At 37.4% G+C, this 19,920-nt stretch overlaps 1 protein-coding gene across 2 annotated transcripts in view; it reads left to right on the top strand.

Annotated features, from left to right (window-relative positions):
• Positions 1-19,920, top strand: part of COMMD10 (COMM domain containing 10) — a 104,280-nt gene that overhangs the window by 22,616 nt on the left and 61,744 nt on the right. The window contains exon 6 of one of the 2 annotated variants that reach the window (XM_032205874.1): positions 11,693-13,675. The exons of the other annotated variant lie outside the window; for it this stretch is intronic. Coding sequence (XP_032061765.1) covers positions 11,693-11,707 — 15 coding nt within the window. The 3' untranslated portion in view covers positions 11,708-13,675. Of the gene's footprint in view, positions 1-11,692; positions 13,676-19,920 lie in introns of those variants that run through there. 2 annotated transcript variants of the gene reach the window in all.

The following is a 19,920-nucleotide window of genomic DNA, read 5'->3' as shown; positions in this document are numbered from 1 at the left end:
AATAACAGGCCCCAATTTATTATTTTTCCACTCCTAGTTTTAACAGACTTTGTACACATTCAAGGTTGTGAATGAATCTCAGTCTTAGATGGCTTTAAATCCTGTTTACTTCAGAAAGTGTGCCACTCAGCTTTCTAAGTTTGTTGCTGTGAATGTTTTCCCCATCTCTAACAGCAAAGCAGAGTAGATGGAAAACAAAGCTTTTCTTCTAGTTGAGCTAGATAAATCAATCATTTCAGGACATCGATTCTGTGGAGCCTGTACAGCGTGCAGGCAGGACCTGCACTCCATATTATCTAAGGATGTCTAAGAAAGTATGGTGATGCTTCCAGTTCCCCCTCAGTTTAGCCCTTTTTTCATTCTGAAATGGAGTCATGTTTGCAGAGTGGTGTAACAGTGGGTTTTGGCGGATGCTCTTGGTATGTTTCTGCTCAGAGGAAGGATGTGGCAGCATTGAGCATGTACACGTTGATGTAACCCCTTCATTTGCCTTCTCAGTCCTCTGCTTTTGGGGTCAAGCATTTAGCTGACTCATTTATTTATTTGTTTTCAAAACAGAGGAGTAGTTTGTGTCTGTAGTGTCTGGAAAAAAGAGGGCGATTAAAAGACGCGATGTTGGTGGAACAGTGACGAGATGCAAACACTAGATAATTGTAAATTGTTTCTCATGTTCTTTGGCTACCTCTCAGCCATTTTCTTCTCTGATGGGGACATCACCCTTTTCTTCCTCAGAAAACAGAGAAGCTTACATGTGCATACCTGAATTGAGTTGTGTGTTCACATCAAGCAGGTTTGTAAGTCTCTAGCTATTGCCAGAAAGGGAAGCAGGACAGGCCATTGAACAAATGCAAAAATGTTTACGAATGACGTTAAGAGAAAAAGTTATTTTCATTCCAATTCAGAGGAGGTAACTAGAGGCTTTGGATGGTCTTCTGAACTCCTGTGTACAAGCGAGATTGCTGCTTTTGGCAAGGTAGAGTATGAAACCAATTTTGTTCTGAGAATTGAAATCTAATAAATAGTTCTGCTGATAAGAAAGCAGAAACTTCCCTAAGACAAGGCTTTAGAATACCAGGAAAAGTCTTCATATTTGTAGGAGCTGTAGCAATAATGGCTGTGTAATCTTTAGCATGTGGAACAGCTCAGAAAAATGAGCTTGAAATTTATAATTTGCTTCCAGGCTGTCACATTGCTGCAGAAAGCTGTTAGAAATTTCTTTGTTCAGCCATTAGAGCCAGATATCCCAGACTTGCCATGCACAGCAATTCTTGCATTAGACTCTGCTTCTGATCTATCTATCTATTATCCTTGATTAAATCCATTTAATTAGAAGGAAAAACTGAAGATGCAGTCCAGAATTGTCAAGATGCTGAGAAGGCTTTTGTTTTCTTACCAGCGTAGAAATGGGAGGCTGAGTAACCCATGTCCTGTAAACTGTGGGTAGTTTGACATTTTACTTAGAAACCATCTACCAGATGGTGTGACTCCAGGAGTATGTGCTCACCTCTGGCAATTGTACTGCGGAGTGCAGTTAATTATCTGGCTCCATTTGTGATCTTATATGATTCAATTATCCAGCTTATAGTTAAGAACCCTTTCAGGGAATTTTCACAGTATTCTTATGTTTCACCTGGCAATATACACAATTTGTGAATAAAATCTTAAACACATGAATTTACGAACCCTGTAATTGGCTACAGCCTCTGCACATGCTCTTTTCCCACTAAGATACTCTTACACCTCTGTCCGTGTGTCTTTGTGTCATGGAGTTTAAGGAAGACCTCAGTCCCTGTTGACACTTAGTTGCAGGCTTTAGGAAAACTCAATTTATGTAGGTATACTCTTGTTTATGTGGTGCAGAAGTATCTGGAATTGTGTGTAACTTGTAGCTTTACCACTGTCAGTCCTAGTAAGGAGTTGCAAAGTAGCTGAAATGTTTAACTTCAAGTTTAAACCCGATGACCCACTCTATGGTCAGGCAAAGCTAAAATTTAAGGTCTTGAGAACATCTGAAAAACACAAAGATCTGATGAGCTTTTCTCATTTAATGCATTTGTGTATGCCACATTTTTCCTTAGAAAATCTGTTTTTTATTTGCCTCAAACTAATTTCATGAACTCGATCCTTCGGCTTTTCCAGATAAAGAAGAAATATTTGTGGATTTAATCACAAATTCTCGGGAAACTTTAATACGTTTTTTGGGTCTTCTGTCTTTAGGAATTATGCAGTGTTAGCAAATGAATCGTTGTCCTCGTCTGCCTGTAGTATTGAGAAATAACCATATTTTCCCCTGCACATTTGCAGTGCTTTTGCAGGACTTTCAGTATTGATCCCCCCCTGCCCCTTTACTTTAGCCAATAAGCTCTGTTTTCCTTTCACAAACCTCCTCTGCCTGGTTCTTCTGCCTCTTAGGCAGAAAGATAAGGTAACATAAGAGTTGTACTTTCTCTGTCAGCAAGGCTGTGTCTTATGAACGTTGCCCTTCTGCTCTTGTCCCCTGCTACAGCGATGTTGTCTGCTGCCTTTGAGAAGATGAGGTGAGGAAGATGACATGTAAGCTCCAAGTCATCAGCTTTCTGACATTAATGTTTAAAAACAGATAATTCTTCCGTGTACAGATGTAGAAAAATAAGAATTTCTCAGGAGTTAAGAAGATATAAACTTCAGGGTGTCATAAAGCATTTAGATATTAATAAATTAAATGAGTAGCTTTCAGTGGCATTTAAATCAGGTAGGAGTAGTTGTCTCTTGTACTATTTGACAATTAGTCAAGCAGAAAAGAAGTAGAATATGTTCTTTATGAAAGTAGGAGGTTATTTTTTTAAGACAATTTAGTGTTGGGGACGCTCTCCAAATCTACCTCTAAACATATGTCTGTATGTTTTCTGGGTGTGACTGGAAATGCTCCTCAGTTCTCACTTCTTTAAAGTGGGGAACTTGTTACTGTCCAACAGTTGCAACTTGGAGAGGCTTGCTTATGGAAGGTATTGCTATCTCTCAATCCTTTATTTTTCCTTTGAAGGACTCTAAAGGAGAAAACTTATGAGAGACATGGAAATTCTTTTTTTAATTAAAAAAAATTTTTTTTGATGTATGTTTTCTCCTTAGGCTGATGCTTCAAAATGCTTAGCATCTTTAAGAGCCAGCAGTGTTTTGTTTTCCTGTAGCTGGTACACTTGTGAAAGGGATATCTTCAGAGCTTGTTGGAAGAGATAGATAATAATCGTGACTGTACAAGACAGTCTTGTTTTTTTTTTTTTACTGCACTGACACCTAGAACCAGTTGCCTTGCTTCTCGTTACTGTAGTGGTAGCTTGGGAGACATCCGTGCTTTGCTGTGCACTTCTCAGGTGGGAATGGAAGAGGCATGCTCTCCTGAATTGCTTGTCTTCTGGGAGTGTTTACTGTGTTTGAGGTACTCTCTGAATATGGGAGGATCTTTACTCAAAAGCAAAATACAAAATAAGGGAGTTTAAAGTAAGATCTAGATACATACAGAATGTTTTAATTAAAGTTGTGAACTAGAACTTGACTATAAATATGTCTAACTTCTGTTGATTCTCACCACTGCATTTTGCTTCAGCAGCTGTGGCAAGATGCGTAGGAAATGTGCTTAGAGTTTGACAGGAAAATATTCTGCTTTTCATTTTTGTGTTAAACAGTGCTGTTTTCTGAAGTACTGCTGTATATGGTCTGGGGCTCTTGTGACAGGCACTGATAGACATGAAGTTCTTCGACTGTAAGAAGAAACAAAATTAAAAATGTGAAGAAACAGTGAAAGCAGATCTGCAGCTTTTGTATAGCTTTGTATTCCAATTTCTTCGTAGAGTAAATAGTGGTACTGACTTTAATGAACTTGAGCTGCAGAGAAAAACAGGCAAGGGTTTTATTTTCCTGTCTTCCCCAGTATTTCATCTGCCTCTTCTTTGATCAGTTTACAAAAAAAAGCATACCTGCACAAACTTCTTAGCTGTTGTCTTCTTACAGCATGTCATGGATACATCTTGACCTTTCTGAGATTATTTTTTTGAAAGGTATACTTGTCAGTTTTGTCCTGATGTATTTTTTTCCCCTTTTGAATGTTAAGTGGGTGGATTAGCTTGGAAACTGTGATATTTCTGTTGTTGTTTTTGTGAAAGATGATTTTCCAGCTTATTGTAAGAGGAAGGGTAAGGTGCAGAAAGGTACAACAGGCATAGTCGTTTAGCCTGTGCATGTCTGTCTTCTGTTTACGCTCTGTGTGGCTTCTGAAAAGCCTGGCTGCAATCTGATGCATTTTAACTAGAGTCAGACACTGATCTCACTATTCTCCTGTGATAGCTCTTCATTATCTTCATAAAAAATGTTATAGAGAGAAGTCCACTGTAGCTAATTTCTGATTTGTAACATCTAGTGTTTTCAATCCATTTTAAGTACTGTTGTAGGGAAGGTTTTTGTTGGCTAATTGGATCAACTTATTAAAGAAGTGAACATTTTCATAAGTGCCTTAATATTGGGGCTGTTTGTTTGCTTGTTCAGTGCCATGTTGCCTAAGTAACTTTTGCTTTGTCGTATTTTTATGCAAGTCAAATGGGTCATTTTAATCAGTTTCTAGTTTCTTGTTGTTGTATTTTTTTATTTTTATTTTCTCCTGGCAGTATCAAACAACTTGCTTGATCTTCAGTTGTGGTTGACCTAGTTATTCTGTTTCTTTTATTTGTAAAGCTTTTTCTTTTGCCTGTTGAAGCTGAATATTAATTGTTTTTCCTTGAAAACAGTTACGCTTTGTGCCCTGACAAAATAATGCGTGCTTCAACATCAAATCCAGTTAAGACTTAAATATTGCTAAGACAGTCCTCACACTAAGGTTGTACATAATGTCTGCCTTGCACAGGCTGGAACTGACATTTAAAATTACATATTTCATTGTATATCTGTAAGCAGTATGCTGCAAGCCTGAGTATAATCACATGCTTTTGAAATCTTTCTGACCACCCGTAGGTGCTATAAGATGTCTGCCTTAATAGACAGAAGGGTTTAAAATAAATGAAATTACAAGTATGACTTTGTTTCTTAAAGTTTCTGATGTGTAAAAAAAAAAAAAAAAAAAAAAAAAGTTTAGCCAAATCAGTTAAAATCTGATGGAAAATTCACATTTATTAAATAGCTGGTAATATTTGGGAATGCTTAGCAAAGTTAACTTCTCATGGTTCTTAACTTTTATCATGTCAAATCTAGATTTTTTTTCTTCATTTTTGATTTGTTTTCTGCCCTCACCAACAAATTCTTTAACTACGGGGTCTGGAATGGACATGTAGAGCTACCTTTGAGTAGCTACCATTTTTGTATGGAGAAGGACCAACATCCCGACACCAGGGCCGGAGGGTCTGCAGTGCATTGCTTGAGTGCAGAACATCAGGCGAGCTGTCCTCTGCAGCTGAAGTGTGTGCTGACCTGTGAAAGAGCTACCAGAGAAGTCCCAGGAGCAGGCGAGCTCACCTGCAGGTAGCTGCCTGCTTTCTCTTGGCTGCTGCATTCATAACTCTGTCCCCTGCACTGTAAGGGGGAGAGAAATGGGTTGAGTGAGATTACAGGTTTCCAGTCAAAGTATCTGCACAGGCTTTGAGAGGCTTTGTCGTATCTTGGCAGTGTTTGGATTGGGGCAGTTTTCCTTTCTTCCAGGAGAACCGCTGCAGGGTTTCTGAGTGCAAGTGGTCTCAATAAATGTACAGGCGTGGGCTTTAATTGTGCAGTGCCTTGAGTGCTCTGGTCAGTTTGAAGCTAAGTAATTGTGAGATTCTGCTTTAAAATATAAGTGCTTGGCAGTATTTCCCTGTCACATTTTTTCTTTCAGGCTTTTAAGCATAGGGCTAGCTACAGGAAACAAAAGTTAGCTGTTTTAAGCATTTGAACAAAGTGTCTATGTTACAGTAGTAAAAAGTGAGGGCATCACATGTGAAACTTTAATTCTGGCTAGGAAATTACAAATTCTATTATGATATTTTTACAGTGCAGCTCAAAGAAGAATAGCTGATTTGTGTAAGAGCATTTGCCATTTTCTGGGGTCCGGTTTCTGGTCACCTTTCTTCTTTCTCCGCTGTTCCTACACACAGACTCTCATGTCTTGTTGAACAACAGACATGCATATTTTTTCTTCTTAACCATGTGAACACCATTATCAGAAAGGGCTATTTGGCAGTGAATGGGCGGCGAGCAGCAGCTGCCAGACAAATTCACTTCATTTTCCCTTTTGGCAAAATCGCTGGGTTTACTTTTGCTAGTGTTTTTTTTTTGTTTGTTTGTTTGTTTTTTTGTGTGTGTGTTAATGTGCAAACTTCATGAATTCCCAGACTGGGCTTTCTGGAGAAGTAATATACATATTCTTGAAAGACTACAAAGTGAGCATCTCCTGTGTTGCTAACATCTGTCCTGCTTGAGGCAATAAATATACAGTACATGCTGTCAAACAGGATGAACACTGTGCCTTTGACATTGCACAGGTGTCTGTAACGATGCTGTGACACCCCTTCCAGTTGTGCTTTGGGTGGAAGAGAGTAGGTCAGCACCTCGATCATATGCGAGGGCAGCAATTTTCACTCATCTTGTTTCCTGTTGTTTACAAATGAGAGGAGTCTGGTCTCTGGAACTATGTGGCATCTAAACTTGTGCCTTTTGGCTTTCTATGAACATTTAGCTAACTTCAAAAGCTGTTATGACAAGTGACCTTTTTCACTAGTTAAAATACATGAAATATGACCTCTTTTACAGGAAAACCACAACCCACAGCATGGCCTACAGCCTCTGAGCAAATCTTGTTCAGTGTGATTGCATAAAATCTTTACTAATGAAATAACAAATACATATTTCTAGGGATACGCATTTGCTGGCAATGCAGTAGTAGAGATTTTAAAGGGAAAAGGACTTTTTTTTTCCATAAGGAGACAGATCTTGTTACTAAGAATTAATTTTGAAACCTTGTCATAATGAAAGGGCAATACAAAACCAAAAATATAGCCCAAACTAATAAACGTCATTGTCTAGCTGAAATGTATACATGGGGGATATATACGTATACGTGTATATACTTGAGCAACACTTGAGCAAAACTTGAACTTGTAAATATGTAATCAGAGTAACTAAGCTGTCCAGTCACCTTCTGAGACAGAACCATACCAGTGGCTCAAACTGAAAAGAAAATTGCAGCGTGATGCTTTTTAAATTGAGTTTATTGCTGTTTCAGTGTAAGGGGATGAATCTTTCGGCTGTGACCATAAGCAAAATGTTTTGAGAATTGCTTTGTAGTCACATTTCTAAATGCTTTTTTTCCTTATCAGTGTCAGGATTAGGCACTGGGTTTTTCAGTTACAGCTGATTGAAGAGCTTTAGCATTATTTCTTGTGCATAGATGCAGGCAGCAAAGTTTTAAAGAAGACTGAAAAAGCTAGATTATTTTTCTATCCTCTTTCCTAGCACCAGCAGACATAAAGAGAGCTGGGAGATGCTTGTGCTTGGGAATAAGTCGTGTTACAAGATTGAGGAATTGACAGAAAAGCAAGTAGCCAAGGGCCAGATTTGTAGGCAGCTAGTCCATGTGTAGTTCTTTGATTAGGTACTGCGACACTAAAAGGTGCACTCCTCTCTTTCATGAGATAGAGAGATAAATTCTTCACTGCGTTGTCATAGCAGAGTCCTAAACTTAAACTTTCTGGAGGAGCACTGATGCTGTGCATTAGTGGGCTGCCCACTGGTGAGTTACATGTGTCTTCATACCTAGCAGTCCTAATTTTTTTTCAGCATATAACTGAGTATAGAATTTATAGCTGCACAGAGGAGTTCTAATATTTGTTGTCTTCCTCTTCCCCTTCCCCGAATCCTAAACAAAGGAATTTCAAAACCTAAGTGAACATACATGTAAAAAAATACGTATCTTTGTTCAAAAACAAGTACATAAGCATTACAAATACTGCATGCAAATATCAGAAGTCATTACTGAAAAGGAGGTGTTTAATGCTAGAAGATCGTAGAGTACTTAGGAGGGGAAGGTTCATTGGAAGATGCACTTCGAGGCAGGAAGAAAGGCATCTGTAGATTCAGAAGAGTCCTTGTGACAGCAGGCAAACAATTCGTGAACTGTTTTCTATTATTCTCATTTCTAGACCGCTTTGCCTCTTCATGTTCCCATTACATCTCCCTTCTTCCTTTCTGTCACCCCATCTTCACAGAAACAAGCACATAGTGTTCCTATCAAAGACATCCTACAGATTCCAAAATATCTTTGAAAATCCTCAGACAGCAGAGCCATCATCAAAGTGAGACAGAATTCCTGGGGTTGGTTCTGTCTAAGAAGTTCTAATTCACATTTTCAAACGCTTCCTTCATATAACTAGTATCATTATTTTTTCATTGTCGCTTCTGCTCTTTTCTTTTTGAACAATAGTTGATTAAATAATATATCGTTATCATTCTTTATTGGATTATTTTTCTTTTTTTTTTTCAGGCTTCTTGTGCCGTAGGGTATCTTCTGCTCTGAAATGGATAGTGTGGAATGATATGTGCAAGAAAGGTGTTTAAGCAGTTAGACAGTTTTAGAGTTTCTGGATGACAGTATATTCCCATCACTTGTACTTTTGGAGGCTGACATTTATTAAGTCCTTGAGTGAGCCTTTCTGTATGCTTTTGCTAAATGCGTACCAGGTTTACAGAAAGGGACTGTCTGATGAGAACCAAGCTGGCTTGTATAGTATGATGAGATCTAGAATAGTCAGGTTTTAGAATTGAAACCAGTGCTATTTGATTTCTTTCCAAATCCATGTTTATTTGAGACACTGTACAGGCAGAAACATTAAACGCTAAACCTTTTCAGGAGAACTGCTTTGCTGCAGCAGCTGCGGCCAAAGGAGATTCCCTGCTGGAATGCACTGACCTTGCCAAGGTACTGTAGCCAGGCAAACTCATTTCAGCCGGTACAATGATGTTTTATGGAAAATGGAATAACAAAGAGCATAAGTGCATGAAACAAATATGGAGGGGTGGGAGCAGTAATTGCAATTAACACCAACAGAGGAGCAGTAAAGAGTTATGCACTGAGAGCTATAGCAGAAGTTGAGTTGAACCAGTAGAGATTTTTTTTTTTTTTTTGGTGTGGCTGAGAATGATTAACATGCAGGAAGGCAGTGCACTGTGAGAAGTGCTATGACACATGATGTAGTGCTTTGTTCTCAACCTGGTATGAAAAAAAGTCATTTTGAAAAGCTCTTGAAAATTCACATATAGCATAATTTGATAAATATAATAAATATATATAAATATATATATATTATTTAGTGGAGTTGCTTTAAAATTCACATTATCATTTTAAACCACAATTATACTCTCCTATGGCCTTGAGGGAGTCACAAAGAACTTGGAGCCATCCTTGACTTTAAGATTCAGGCATGTGACATCTGTCTAAAACAGAGTGCACTTGTTTTTTCTGCTTTTGAAGAGAAGACCCTGACACTGAGGAAATGTGATTGAAGGGTGAGCCACAGACCAACAACATATACTTCAACGATGTGTGGAAATAGGAAAGCAGAAGAAGGATTTAACAGAAACAAACACACCAAAAAAAACCTTAAGATTAAAAAAAAATGTATTTAGCAAATCTGTTCTGGATGGATAAACTGATGAAACACATTTGTCAGCACTAAGCATGAAACGTACAGTATTACAACTTAAGTACCATAACAAGGAATTTGGTTGTAAATAAAAACGTGTTTTTACTCATTCTAAACCCTTTCCCCCATTTAAAATATGACTTGTTTTCAAAATACTCCAATCCAGCCTAAGATAGCTTTGAATCTGTTGAAGTAACTTGACTGATTTTGTTAATGTGACTATTTTTAAGATACTCAAAACACATACAAATGAGAGATACTAGTGGCTTTTTATAGCAATATGGCTTCAGATAACTGAAGAGAATCAACATTCTGTTTTTCCCACTGTTTACTGAAGCAACATTGTAATATGCTTCAGCAATAACTTTTTTTTTTTTAACTACAGAAGGAAATAAAAATTGTGATCTAAACGTGAGTTAGCTTATAAAACAGCAAAAAGAGGTTTGCAGCTCAAAAGCAAAACACTATTATCTGAATACATGTCTTTAAACAAAAATAAACATTGCACATCTTCTGAATGATGTGGAAGTGGCATGTGTTTAATTCTTTCACAAAGTACTGTAAGAGGAAGGAGAATTTGAGTATTACAGACACTGCAGGTTAGGATTGCCACTGGAAACAATATCCATAATATGGTGATCCACCAACAGGTCTAGAACAGGTGTAGAAATTGGTCTTCTGCTATTGTATATGTACAACATATGTTAATACCTTCATATTGTCTCACAGCTTGAGAAAATTAAATTATTCTTTGGCTTTTTGGAAATAACATTTTAAATAAATGTAGTAAGTAGTTACATGGAGTCTGTGTTTTTTGTTTGTTTGTTTTTTTTTTTATGATTTGCATCCAATTCTTTAATGAAAATCCTTTTGCAGGTTGTTTTTCTGTGGAGGGTTTGTTAAAGAATTCTAACATTGTAACAGAATTTAGGAGACTGAATTTGGAATATATCAAGGAGAAAGCCTTTGTCTAGAAAAGTGTCTTGCTTTGTTCCACAAAATTCCTTTCACGTTTAATTGACTCAAACTATTTTAAAAAATAGTTTTACTTTTGTTGATTGTTTGTCATGTATTCTTGCCCAAACATTAGTTGATTCTGAACATAATGACAGCAAGGCCTGACCTTAAATCATAAAACAAGAAATAGATGCAATGCGCTTGGGAGCTGTGGAGAACACACAGTCCAATTACTGAAATTACAATTACTGGAGTGTTCTTGGCTGGCTTCTGTGTTTCTCTGAGTCTGGTACAAGGACTCAGCTGTGTGTTCTCTCTTTCTAAAGGGGTATATAAAATAATGGAGTAGGTGGTGACAGATTCTCACACCCTGTTCACCACTCCAGCCTCCACCTAGGTAGGTGAATACTCTGCAGAATACCATTTCCAGAAAGTACAAGAATACAGTTCTGTACTGGCAGAAAAATGGATGAGATGGCCAAAAGGTTTTTTCCTGGGACTTTTTCTGATTGTAATACAAACCCTATTTAAACTTGTAAATTAAATATATATATATACATCATAAACTACTGCAGTTGTGTGAATGACAGTAAAATCTGGTTTGCATACAGTTCTGTTACTCTGTCTGCTGTCTGTGTGAAGCCTAAAATTAGTTTAAAAAGGAACAGGAGAAAACAGAAAGAAGGGGAGCACAAAAGGACTGGAGACCTTGGAATAGGTTTCAGCAGTGACCAATAGCACAGCATGGCATTGAACTTTGGCTGTTCTTGTTAAAATCTTTATCAGAATGTTAGAGATGGTTTTATCCTGAAGTTATTGATATAGACCCTAAACCTTACTGTTGTAAATGGATACCAAAGTTAAACATGAAAAAAAAAATCCAAAACATTAATGTCAACAGCTGTTAAGGGTCCTTCAAAGCATACACAAAAGTAGTAGAACTAACTACAGAGATGATAAAAACATTCAAAACAAAAAAGTGCCCAACCTACCAAACAAAAACCCGACAGAAACCCTTTCTCTTGTTACCTTTTGAGAAATGTGTTGATTCTTCCTTTTAATACATCAAAACCCCAGGCATGTATTTTTATCTGCTCTAGGTTGTCCCTGCTTGAACTGAGGGGTTGGACCAGATGACCTCCAGAAATCCCTGCCAACCTCAACCATTCTTTGACTATGTAGTGGGCAGAAGAAAGGCTGTGCAATAAAGTTCACCACTCCTTCAACTGTGCCAATATATCGTTTATGAAGCTATAGCACTTACCATATCACTGAAATGAATTAGAAAACGAAACAAAATCAAAGTTCTTGAAGGTTACTGGAAATCTTGATTTCTCCCAACAACAGATTGCACTGACAAAAGGAACTGGACTATGGTATGCAGGTAGTTGTGAGTTGTTAGCTTGAGGTGAGATGTACCAAAGAAAATACAAGTGTAATCTGTCTTTTTCTTAACTGTTATGCTTCTATTTCATAGTCACTGGAATCATACTTGCCAAAATGGATGTCCCCTCTGAGATCTTAGAGGACAATTTATGACTAGTATTTTGATTTACGGGTGCATATGAATGTGAGACTCTTACATGTGTGCTTGCATCTTTTGAGAAGAACCAGTGCTTATTGTACAAAGATTATGAAGATTGTTAGTAATACCATAAAACATGTTGTCCTTAGAAGGAGGAGATAAATGACTTGCATGGAATTTATTAAGGTTGATGAATTTGAATTTCTCTTTAATGAAACCAGTGAGATTAAGAGAATTAAGTGTTTCAGGAATTCCTACAGATTTAAAAAGCGTGAAATTGCTAATTATTTTTTTTTTGTACATGTTTGTCTGAAGTGTATTTGATTAGATTCCTTTTCTGTTATTAGTTGTGTCATTCATATACTCAGCCTTAAAATAATATAATCTACACCCCAAGTAATTCACAGTCTTGAAGAGCTTTATGTATGAAGTTTGCATATAAAATTTTACAGTTGTTCAGTTTATCTCATGGAACTACAGCTGTTTTAAAAATCTCTTTGTGTGTGTGTACAAATATAAACTGAAGAATGCAGTACAAAGAATTTGATTTGTAAGTAATATACATATAGCTAAAAGGTATCAGGTATGAAACACCGATAAGAAAGTTACCTGATCAAAATCAGCATGTATGATGAGAGAGTAAGTAGGAGAAAGACAAGAATAGAAATTACAGAAATACCAATACGGAACACATTTAAAGCAGATATTATGCACATTAGTAACAGATAAGATAAAATTGCCAGAATAATTTCTGTTACAAATTCAAGAGTGACATGGAATGTATGGAATTGACTGAGGCAGGAAATGAAAGACTAAGGAGCAAAACCCAGTTTGAGCTGCAGGAATTAGCCTATCGCTTTGTTTTCCCAACAAATAATTTATGTGTAGCTAGCTAAGGAAATCATAGCAATAAAGGATGTTGCTTGAAACATATAAAAAGAAAAAAAAAAAAAAAAGAGAAAGTTATGAAGAAGAGATAAAAAGGAATATGATGATTAAGGCAACCACAACTGAAACTCAAGAGATTCTTGTCTAAGATGATAGTGATTATTATCAAAAGGATTTCAATATATTCAATTAATATTTTAAATAAAGTTTTCAAGTTGCAGGGGAGAAAGCCAAGAACATCACTGATGTCTATGTTAAATTTGGAATGGACAGTTTGTGGTTCTATAGTTGAAAAGTTTGAAAAAGATTTGACTTCTCACACAGAGCTTTCCTTGAATAAGACAGCAGAAGCAGATGTTTCCAGGGAAGTAACTAAAGCAAAATAGTTGGACTTTTACAGTTACCCCTGCCTTGAGATGGAAGAGTTCGTGATGGTTGGGCTGGATGACCTTCTGAAGCCCGTTTCAAGGTAGAGAGATTTCAGTGAATAAAGTGTAACTAGACTCTTCTGCAGAATCCTGAAAAGGAAGTTAAATAAAGTCATGACTAATTCAGTATTTAATCTGTTCTGTTTTGTTTAAACAAGAAAAGTGAGCAAGAATGTGTGGGGTCCAGAAAGAGTCAAGGGTGGGACCACCCTTTTAGACGAAGAAAGCAACAGAAACATTAGATCCGCCAATCAAAAGATCTCATTCCTGAACAGAATAGCATTTAGCTCTTGTGAAAGGCTCCTAATTTGTTTCAGCTCTTTCTGAAAAACAGATGATTCTAGACGGTTTGTCACATTTTCCATTCTGGGTATTGTGTTAGACTGTCCAACTGAATTTTCATTAGCAATGCTACTTAACTGGGGATGTACAAAAGTGCTATAGTATTGCACATCAGTCTTTCAGTGAAATTGATTCCCATTAAAATTACTCAGTCTCTACTAGAAAATGGAAAATAATGAGTTGTTCATAACCTGGCAGGCTTGGACCCTGTGTCAAGCATTAACAGGTATTGCTGTAGTTAGTGTAACTTGCCGTTATCTTGATTACGTGAAACATGCACAGTAAGGAGCTGTTTGATGAGAATGAAAGTACTGAAACAGGATAAAACCAGTGAACAGAATAAAGGACGAGAGGCAATGGGAGCTCTGTGCCTGGAGTGCAAATTTGTTTTTGTTCCATGTTTAAAACTATATTGAAATAGCACATGGGCATGTATTTGTGGATGCTTTGGGCAGAGTTTGCAGAACAGGAAACCAACAGTTTGGACGTGGATTATGAACTCTTGTCACTTTTTATGATTATTGACTTTTTTTTTTTTTTTTTTTTTTTTTTTTTTTAAGAGTAATACAAGTCATTTAAGCTTGTTTGAGGCCAGGAAGCAGAGCAGCTTTTCAAAGAAATTCTTTCCTATTTTTTTCTCTCACTCTGTAATCTGTCTCTACATTGTACAGTGTAAAATTTGATCAGTGGGACATGAAGGTTGTATCTTACAATCAATTAATAGTACATCTCTCTGAAAAGCTTCAACATTTCACATGATGACTTTAATTTGCTGCAAGTGCCTTTCTAAAATCTGCAGTGTTCTGCATTCAGAAATTAAGTAATCATGATATGTACCTTTTGTTAATAATTTCCCTAAGAAGGTCTGAAAATCATATTTTTTCTAACTTGTTTTGTGCTTGAGTAAGGTATGTAATTATAAATTCTTTGCAGCCGTAATCCATTTTCATTGTAAGTAAAAATAGCAATTTCTTGCCACAACTGCAATATATTCCTTCAAACTGTTTACAAATTCATTTTTTTATTTTAATCTTGCACATGTAGCCTTCCTCCTATTAGTATTTTAATCTGTTAGCTGATCTGACTCGTAATTCTGCAGTGCTCTCTTTAGATAGTACTTTCAGCACAGTGGTAATGCTCTGCACAAAAAGCTGTGGAAGCCCTGTGAAATATTTGGATTCCGTGTAGCATTGTCCCCCCCCCCCCCCCCCCCCCCGTTCACAACTAGAAAATGAAAATATCCTTTGTTTTAACGTGCTGCGTGTTGAAATTGTGTGTTCCCTCTAACTCAGTGTGACAAACTGTGTGCTTAGGTGCACATACAGCCCAGCTGCCAGTGGCAGAGGAGCATCCATGGATCGGTGGTGCATTACCAGCCCACACTGACTTTGCAAGCAGGTCTGCAGGCAGCTGGCTTGGGTGTGCCTGGTGGCGTGCTAAGCCAGGAGTGGGACACACGGTCCCCAGAGCTATGAGATGTGCCATCCTGAGGTGCTTGGGACAAGCAGAGTGCCTGTCCAAGTAAATCAGATGTGAGGGGCGCTGCTGGTGGAGTTTGTCCTCCAGACGTAGTCAAAGCACTCGGCTCCTTTCCATCCACTGCCAACATTAAAACGAAAGTGGTGAATGAGAGGGAAGAAGCTGTATGGCTTCCTAGGGAAGGCTTAATAGTGGGTGGATGCATTTCTGTGGCACTGCAGTCTTGTGTACATATGGTTGGTTTTTATACCTGCTAGAATTTGAAGGTTTTTTAAACAAAAATGTACAAGCCAATTATCAGACCTAATTCTTGTTTAGCCTTCATAAGGTGGGAGATGCAAAAAGAAGATTGTAAAATGTTATTCCAAAATATTTAATAAGTGGAAAAGGCTTATAGAAGGCATCTTTTTAAAATATAATTTTGTAATAATCATTGCCAGGCTAAGCCTGACACTTTTTCTTTTTCAGCAGCAGCATTCTACCAGTGTAAGTTACTGCTCAATTTCACATGAAACTGCATCCTAACCTGCAGTGCTTGCTGGTGATAAAATATGTTGTGGTTATTGTAGAACATAGCAGGAATAATAACACAGTTGATTTCCTCACTTGCTCCATGTAAAAAATATGCTTTATTTAAAGGAAAAAAATCATGCACTGGAATGTCCTACCATTTGCTTCTACTATGTGGGTCTTGTCTATTTTATTGATTCGCTTCTTAAATTAGGCTTCAGAAAGTTTTTGGAAATGCAAAATTATCCTCCTGCCCTCTCCCCCCCTTTTTTTTTCTTATTGTAATGTAACACAGTCTTTGCAGAAAAATAGGGTTCTGGACATTTTTTTTCCCCTCTATCAGCGCTCTCAAAGGCAAGACAGATCTTTTCGGTGCAATAACCTAACCAGTAACAGGCAGCTGTGAGTTAGCAGTGCAGTTGCATTTTTTAAAGAATGCATTTTTGAATAAAGGCTGGAATTCTCACATGCCGTGTTTAATACGGAATTTCTATTACTAAATTACTAAAAGCTTTACAACAAAAGAGAAATATTTTTTTTTTTTTTTAACCTGAAACAGACTAATGCATATGGAGGTAAAGTATAAGTAAGCAAAAGGTCACGCAGCAAGTTGACATTAAATTCAGGGACAGAATCCAAGCACTGTCTACTGGGATGCAGGATTATCTTAATTCTGGTTCTTCTCAGCAGCGGGGAGCAGGGATATTCATAACGTGTGTTGTAACAGTTGACGCAATCCGAACTATTCTTATGCTATCAGATACTCTGAAATAAGAAATAAGTATGTCTGAGACACTGCCAAAAACTCAAAGCGAGAAATCCACACATCCTTTTACTGTCTTTAATTTTGTGCTGTAACCATTATGCCGGTCTGGACTGTATTATTGCAGTTTACTCCTTTGTTTTTTTATTTGGCAATACAGAGATGGTACACACAGCAGACTGGTGGGTGAGTGGATGAGTGGGTTTTGACAATTATGGTGTTTATGGCACAGTTAAAAACAGTCTAAGTGAAACTTCAGATTTGCATCTCAGTATGGCCATATTATGTAAAATCAGGTTTTATGGAAAGAGTACCTTAGAAATGAGGGAAGGGGTGGACAGAGGATGGAGCTGGGCTAGTCCTGAAATTGCTGGCGTGTGTTACTTTGCTTTCTCTTAACAGCTGGTGTCACGCTGCACATTTGTGCCTACAGCAGCATGACAAACGTACCGGCATTGTTTGAGCTTCATGTGGCGCAGGAGTTCTGGTCTGGCTTAAATGAATCGATTTTAGAGTGGACTTAACCTAATACATAATCCTACTTTTCGTGTCTTTGCATTCCAGGCAGACTTCTTTATTATCTGAATCATTTATTACCTAATGCTCTTCTCAGAATAACAAAGCTATACAAGATACTTCACATGGAGGAAGATTCTCTATGTAGTGGGAATCTTTGTGCATTATCGTGCATCTTACATCTGTAATTTGGCTGTTTAATGTCACCATAGGATATACAACTTGCTTGCTGAAAGCAAAGGGCTTGTTTATATTTTTAGGCTTCATTTGTATTTTCTTAATTATTTTTTTTCTTGCAATCAGGGGATTAATTCATTCCTTGTGTTCCATCAGCCCAGTAGTGGTCTGGTTTATTAAATCACGTCTGTGATACTCATGACCTTGGAAAAGTCATAAAAATTTCAAATGCCCTCTGCTCTTCTCCCATGTCACTTTAAAGGGCTAACCTAATGGGGCAAACAACAGGGAGCAGAAAGGAATATGCTTCATGGATAATTAAAATATATATATTTTTTTCCTTCTTGGTGTTACATTTAGTTTAGAATAATTCATTTGCATTTTGAGAAGCCAGGTTTTGTAATTCAAATAACCTAGGTAACCCGAATTCTGCATTTGGAATGTTGGTTTTAATAATTGACATTTATATTCATTCCCAGAACACGTTTTGGCCCTTTTACAGAAGTGACACAGAGAAATAAGGCTTCCTCAGTGCAACAGTTATTAAGATCACAGTACAAAATCAAACGTTTTTGTGGAGGTGATGCAATAGCTGTCTGTTGAGGAATACTGTTTTATGTTGTCCTATAAGATAGTTTTTAATTGGTGCTTAGAGGGAGTAAGCCCTTGTTTCATGAAGTTTAAGTATTTGAAAAGAGGATACGTGGTTAAGGGAAGCTATGAACGCTGTGGCAGGCTGTTAGGTTAAATTAACAGTTTTCTGAGAGGAAGAATATTTTTTAATAACCTTTCATTATCAAGGAACCATAAAACAGAGGGAAGTCAGAGCAAAATTTGTGTGCGCAATGGAGATACCCAAATATAACTTTACTTCCCTGCAAAATCATATGAGTACTCCATTGAGTGGAATAATTGCATGCAGCACTGGCTCAAAAGAAAACAGTTGTCTCTTGTTTACCCCTTTACTGTGGCCTCTTCTTTTCAGCTGCAATTACATAATGTATTAAAATCAACTGAAGTGCGTTACTGGAGGACACATGTGGAGACTTTCTTTCCTTAATCAAATACTACAGTTTAACAGTGAAGACTGCATAAAATATTTTAGCATGGTACTGCTTCGATTTAATGTTCTAGTTTTTGCTGGTATATATGCACCCGCCTTTGCCCACCTTTTGATTTTTTTCTAGTAGTGGTAATGTAAAAGGTTAAGGAACATTTTCACCTAGAACTGTGTGTTTCTGATGAACTCCCATTTTCCCATAGCAATTTTAGTAACCACACGCTGTTTTACTGGAAGAGTGGCTTGAGGATATTGCCTGATCTCTCTACCTCCCATGGTAAACCTTCTGTTTGTTTTGTGAATTTAGTAGTCAGAGGTGCGTGATAAAACTTGCCATCTCTTACTTAATGACACTTCACAGCCAGTAAGACTGCCAAACTGCTGTACAACTTTGCTTTTTACTACATTAAGCAACACGGAGGAACAGATCACAACAATTATTTTCTGTCCTAATCCCTCGTATTGAGTGAAACATTTAAGTCTATAAATAGATATGTACAATAAAATAAAAGGCTTAAATGGAGGAAATAACATCTTCACAGCTCCAAATGGGTCTAAAGAGAGGAAAAAGTGCAGAAAGACCCTAGTCAAGAAAATGGAGGTTTTCAGCTGAGTGAAACATGAGTTACATGGGGGGAGGAAAGGTTAAGCTGTATTTATCATAGTATGTTTTACTGGAAGTAATATTTTTTCCTGGCAAAATCACACCAGGGGAACAAGCTGAAAGTAAATGTTTCTGTTTTCTCTAGTGATAATTGTTAAAACGTGGAGACACTTAAAAGAATCTGTGTGCTGTTTTGCAGAGAACAAGTAGTTTGTCAGAGGTTTATAACCTTTAATAACCATCTGGCCCACCTGCATCTTTGGTGCTTTAAGGGTAAGGGGGCAGTAGTCTTCCTCACATACCAAAATCACTTGCGGTACCAGTGGTTTTCTTTTTATTATGGAGCTTGTGATTTCCCCCATGTCTTTTGGTTTCCAGGAGCTGTATTTCAGAGTGTAGAAACACTTTTTGAAATACCTTCCTACCCCTACGCCTCCTCCATGAAATTAGTCAGGCGTTGAAGACTAAGGTGTAACACTGGCTTTTGTGGCCCTTTACTTCTGTTTAGGTTTAGAAACTTTTCCAAAAAACTATCATCATATCAGAGAATCCCAGAACATGGTGCTCTAATTTGAGATTCCTGCGTGGAGCCTGTATGCCTTGCCATGAAAGCAGCACACAGCTCAGTGGACCCTGGAGTTACAAAAGCAGATGTGCTTTTGGGGGAGAGAAATGCAACAGATGTGTGAAGTGCTTGTAGTGCTGCAGGTTTCGGTATTTTTAATATGAATTTTTCAATTTGCTTTTTTCTGCTAGGGTCTCAGATGAGAATCTTAGGTTTCATTTCTTTTAAAAAGAAGTGAGCTCTTTTTGAACTGAGACCGAAGTGCCTCTCCTTGTTGTCCAAAAGGACAGCCTTCACCATGGTTACCAGATAGAAATATGAGAACTTGCACACTTGTTTGCAGTGCTTCTTTTGAGTGCTGATACCCACATTGCTGTTACTGGATTACCCATAAGGATTAATTCTTTGTTGGAAAACAGAGAATCTTTTCTTGAATTAAGAAAATGGTGGGTAAAAAGAAATACATAAAAT

This window comes from Aythya fuligula, chromosome Z, assembly GCF_009819795.1.
Source record: "Aythya fuligula isolate bAytFul2 chromosome Z, bAytFul2.pri, whole genome shotgun sequence".
Classification (NCBI taxonomy): domain Eukaryota; kingdom Metazoa; phylum Chordata; class Aves; order Anseriformes; family Anatidae; genus Aythya; species Aythya fuligula.
This window is presented reverse-complemented; position numbering and strand designations above follow the sequence as displayed.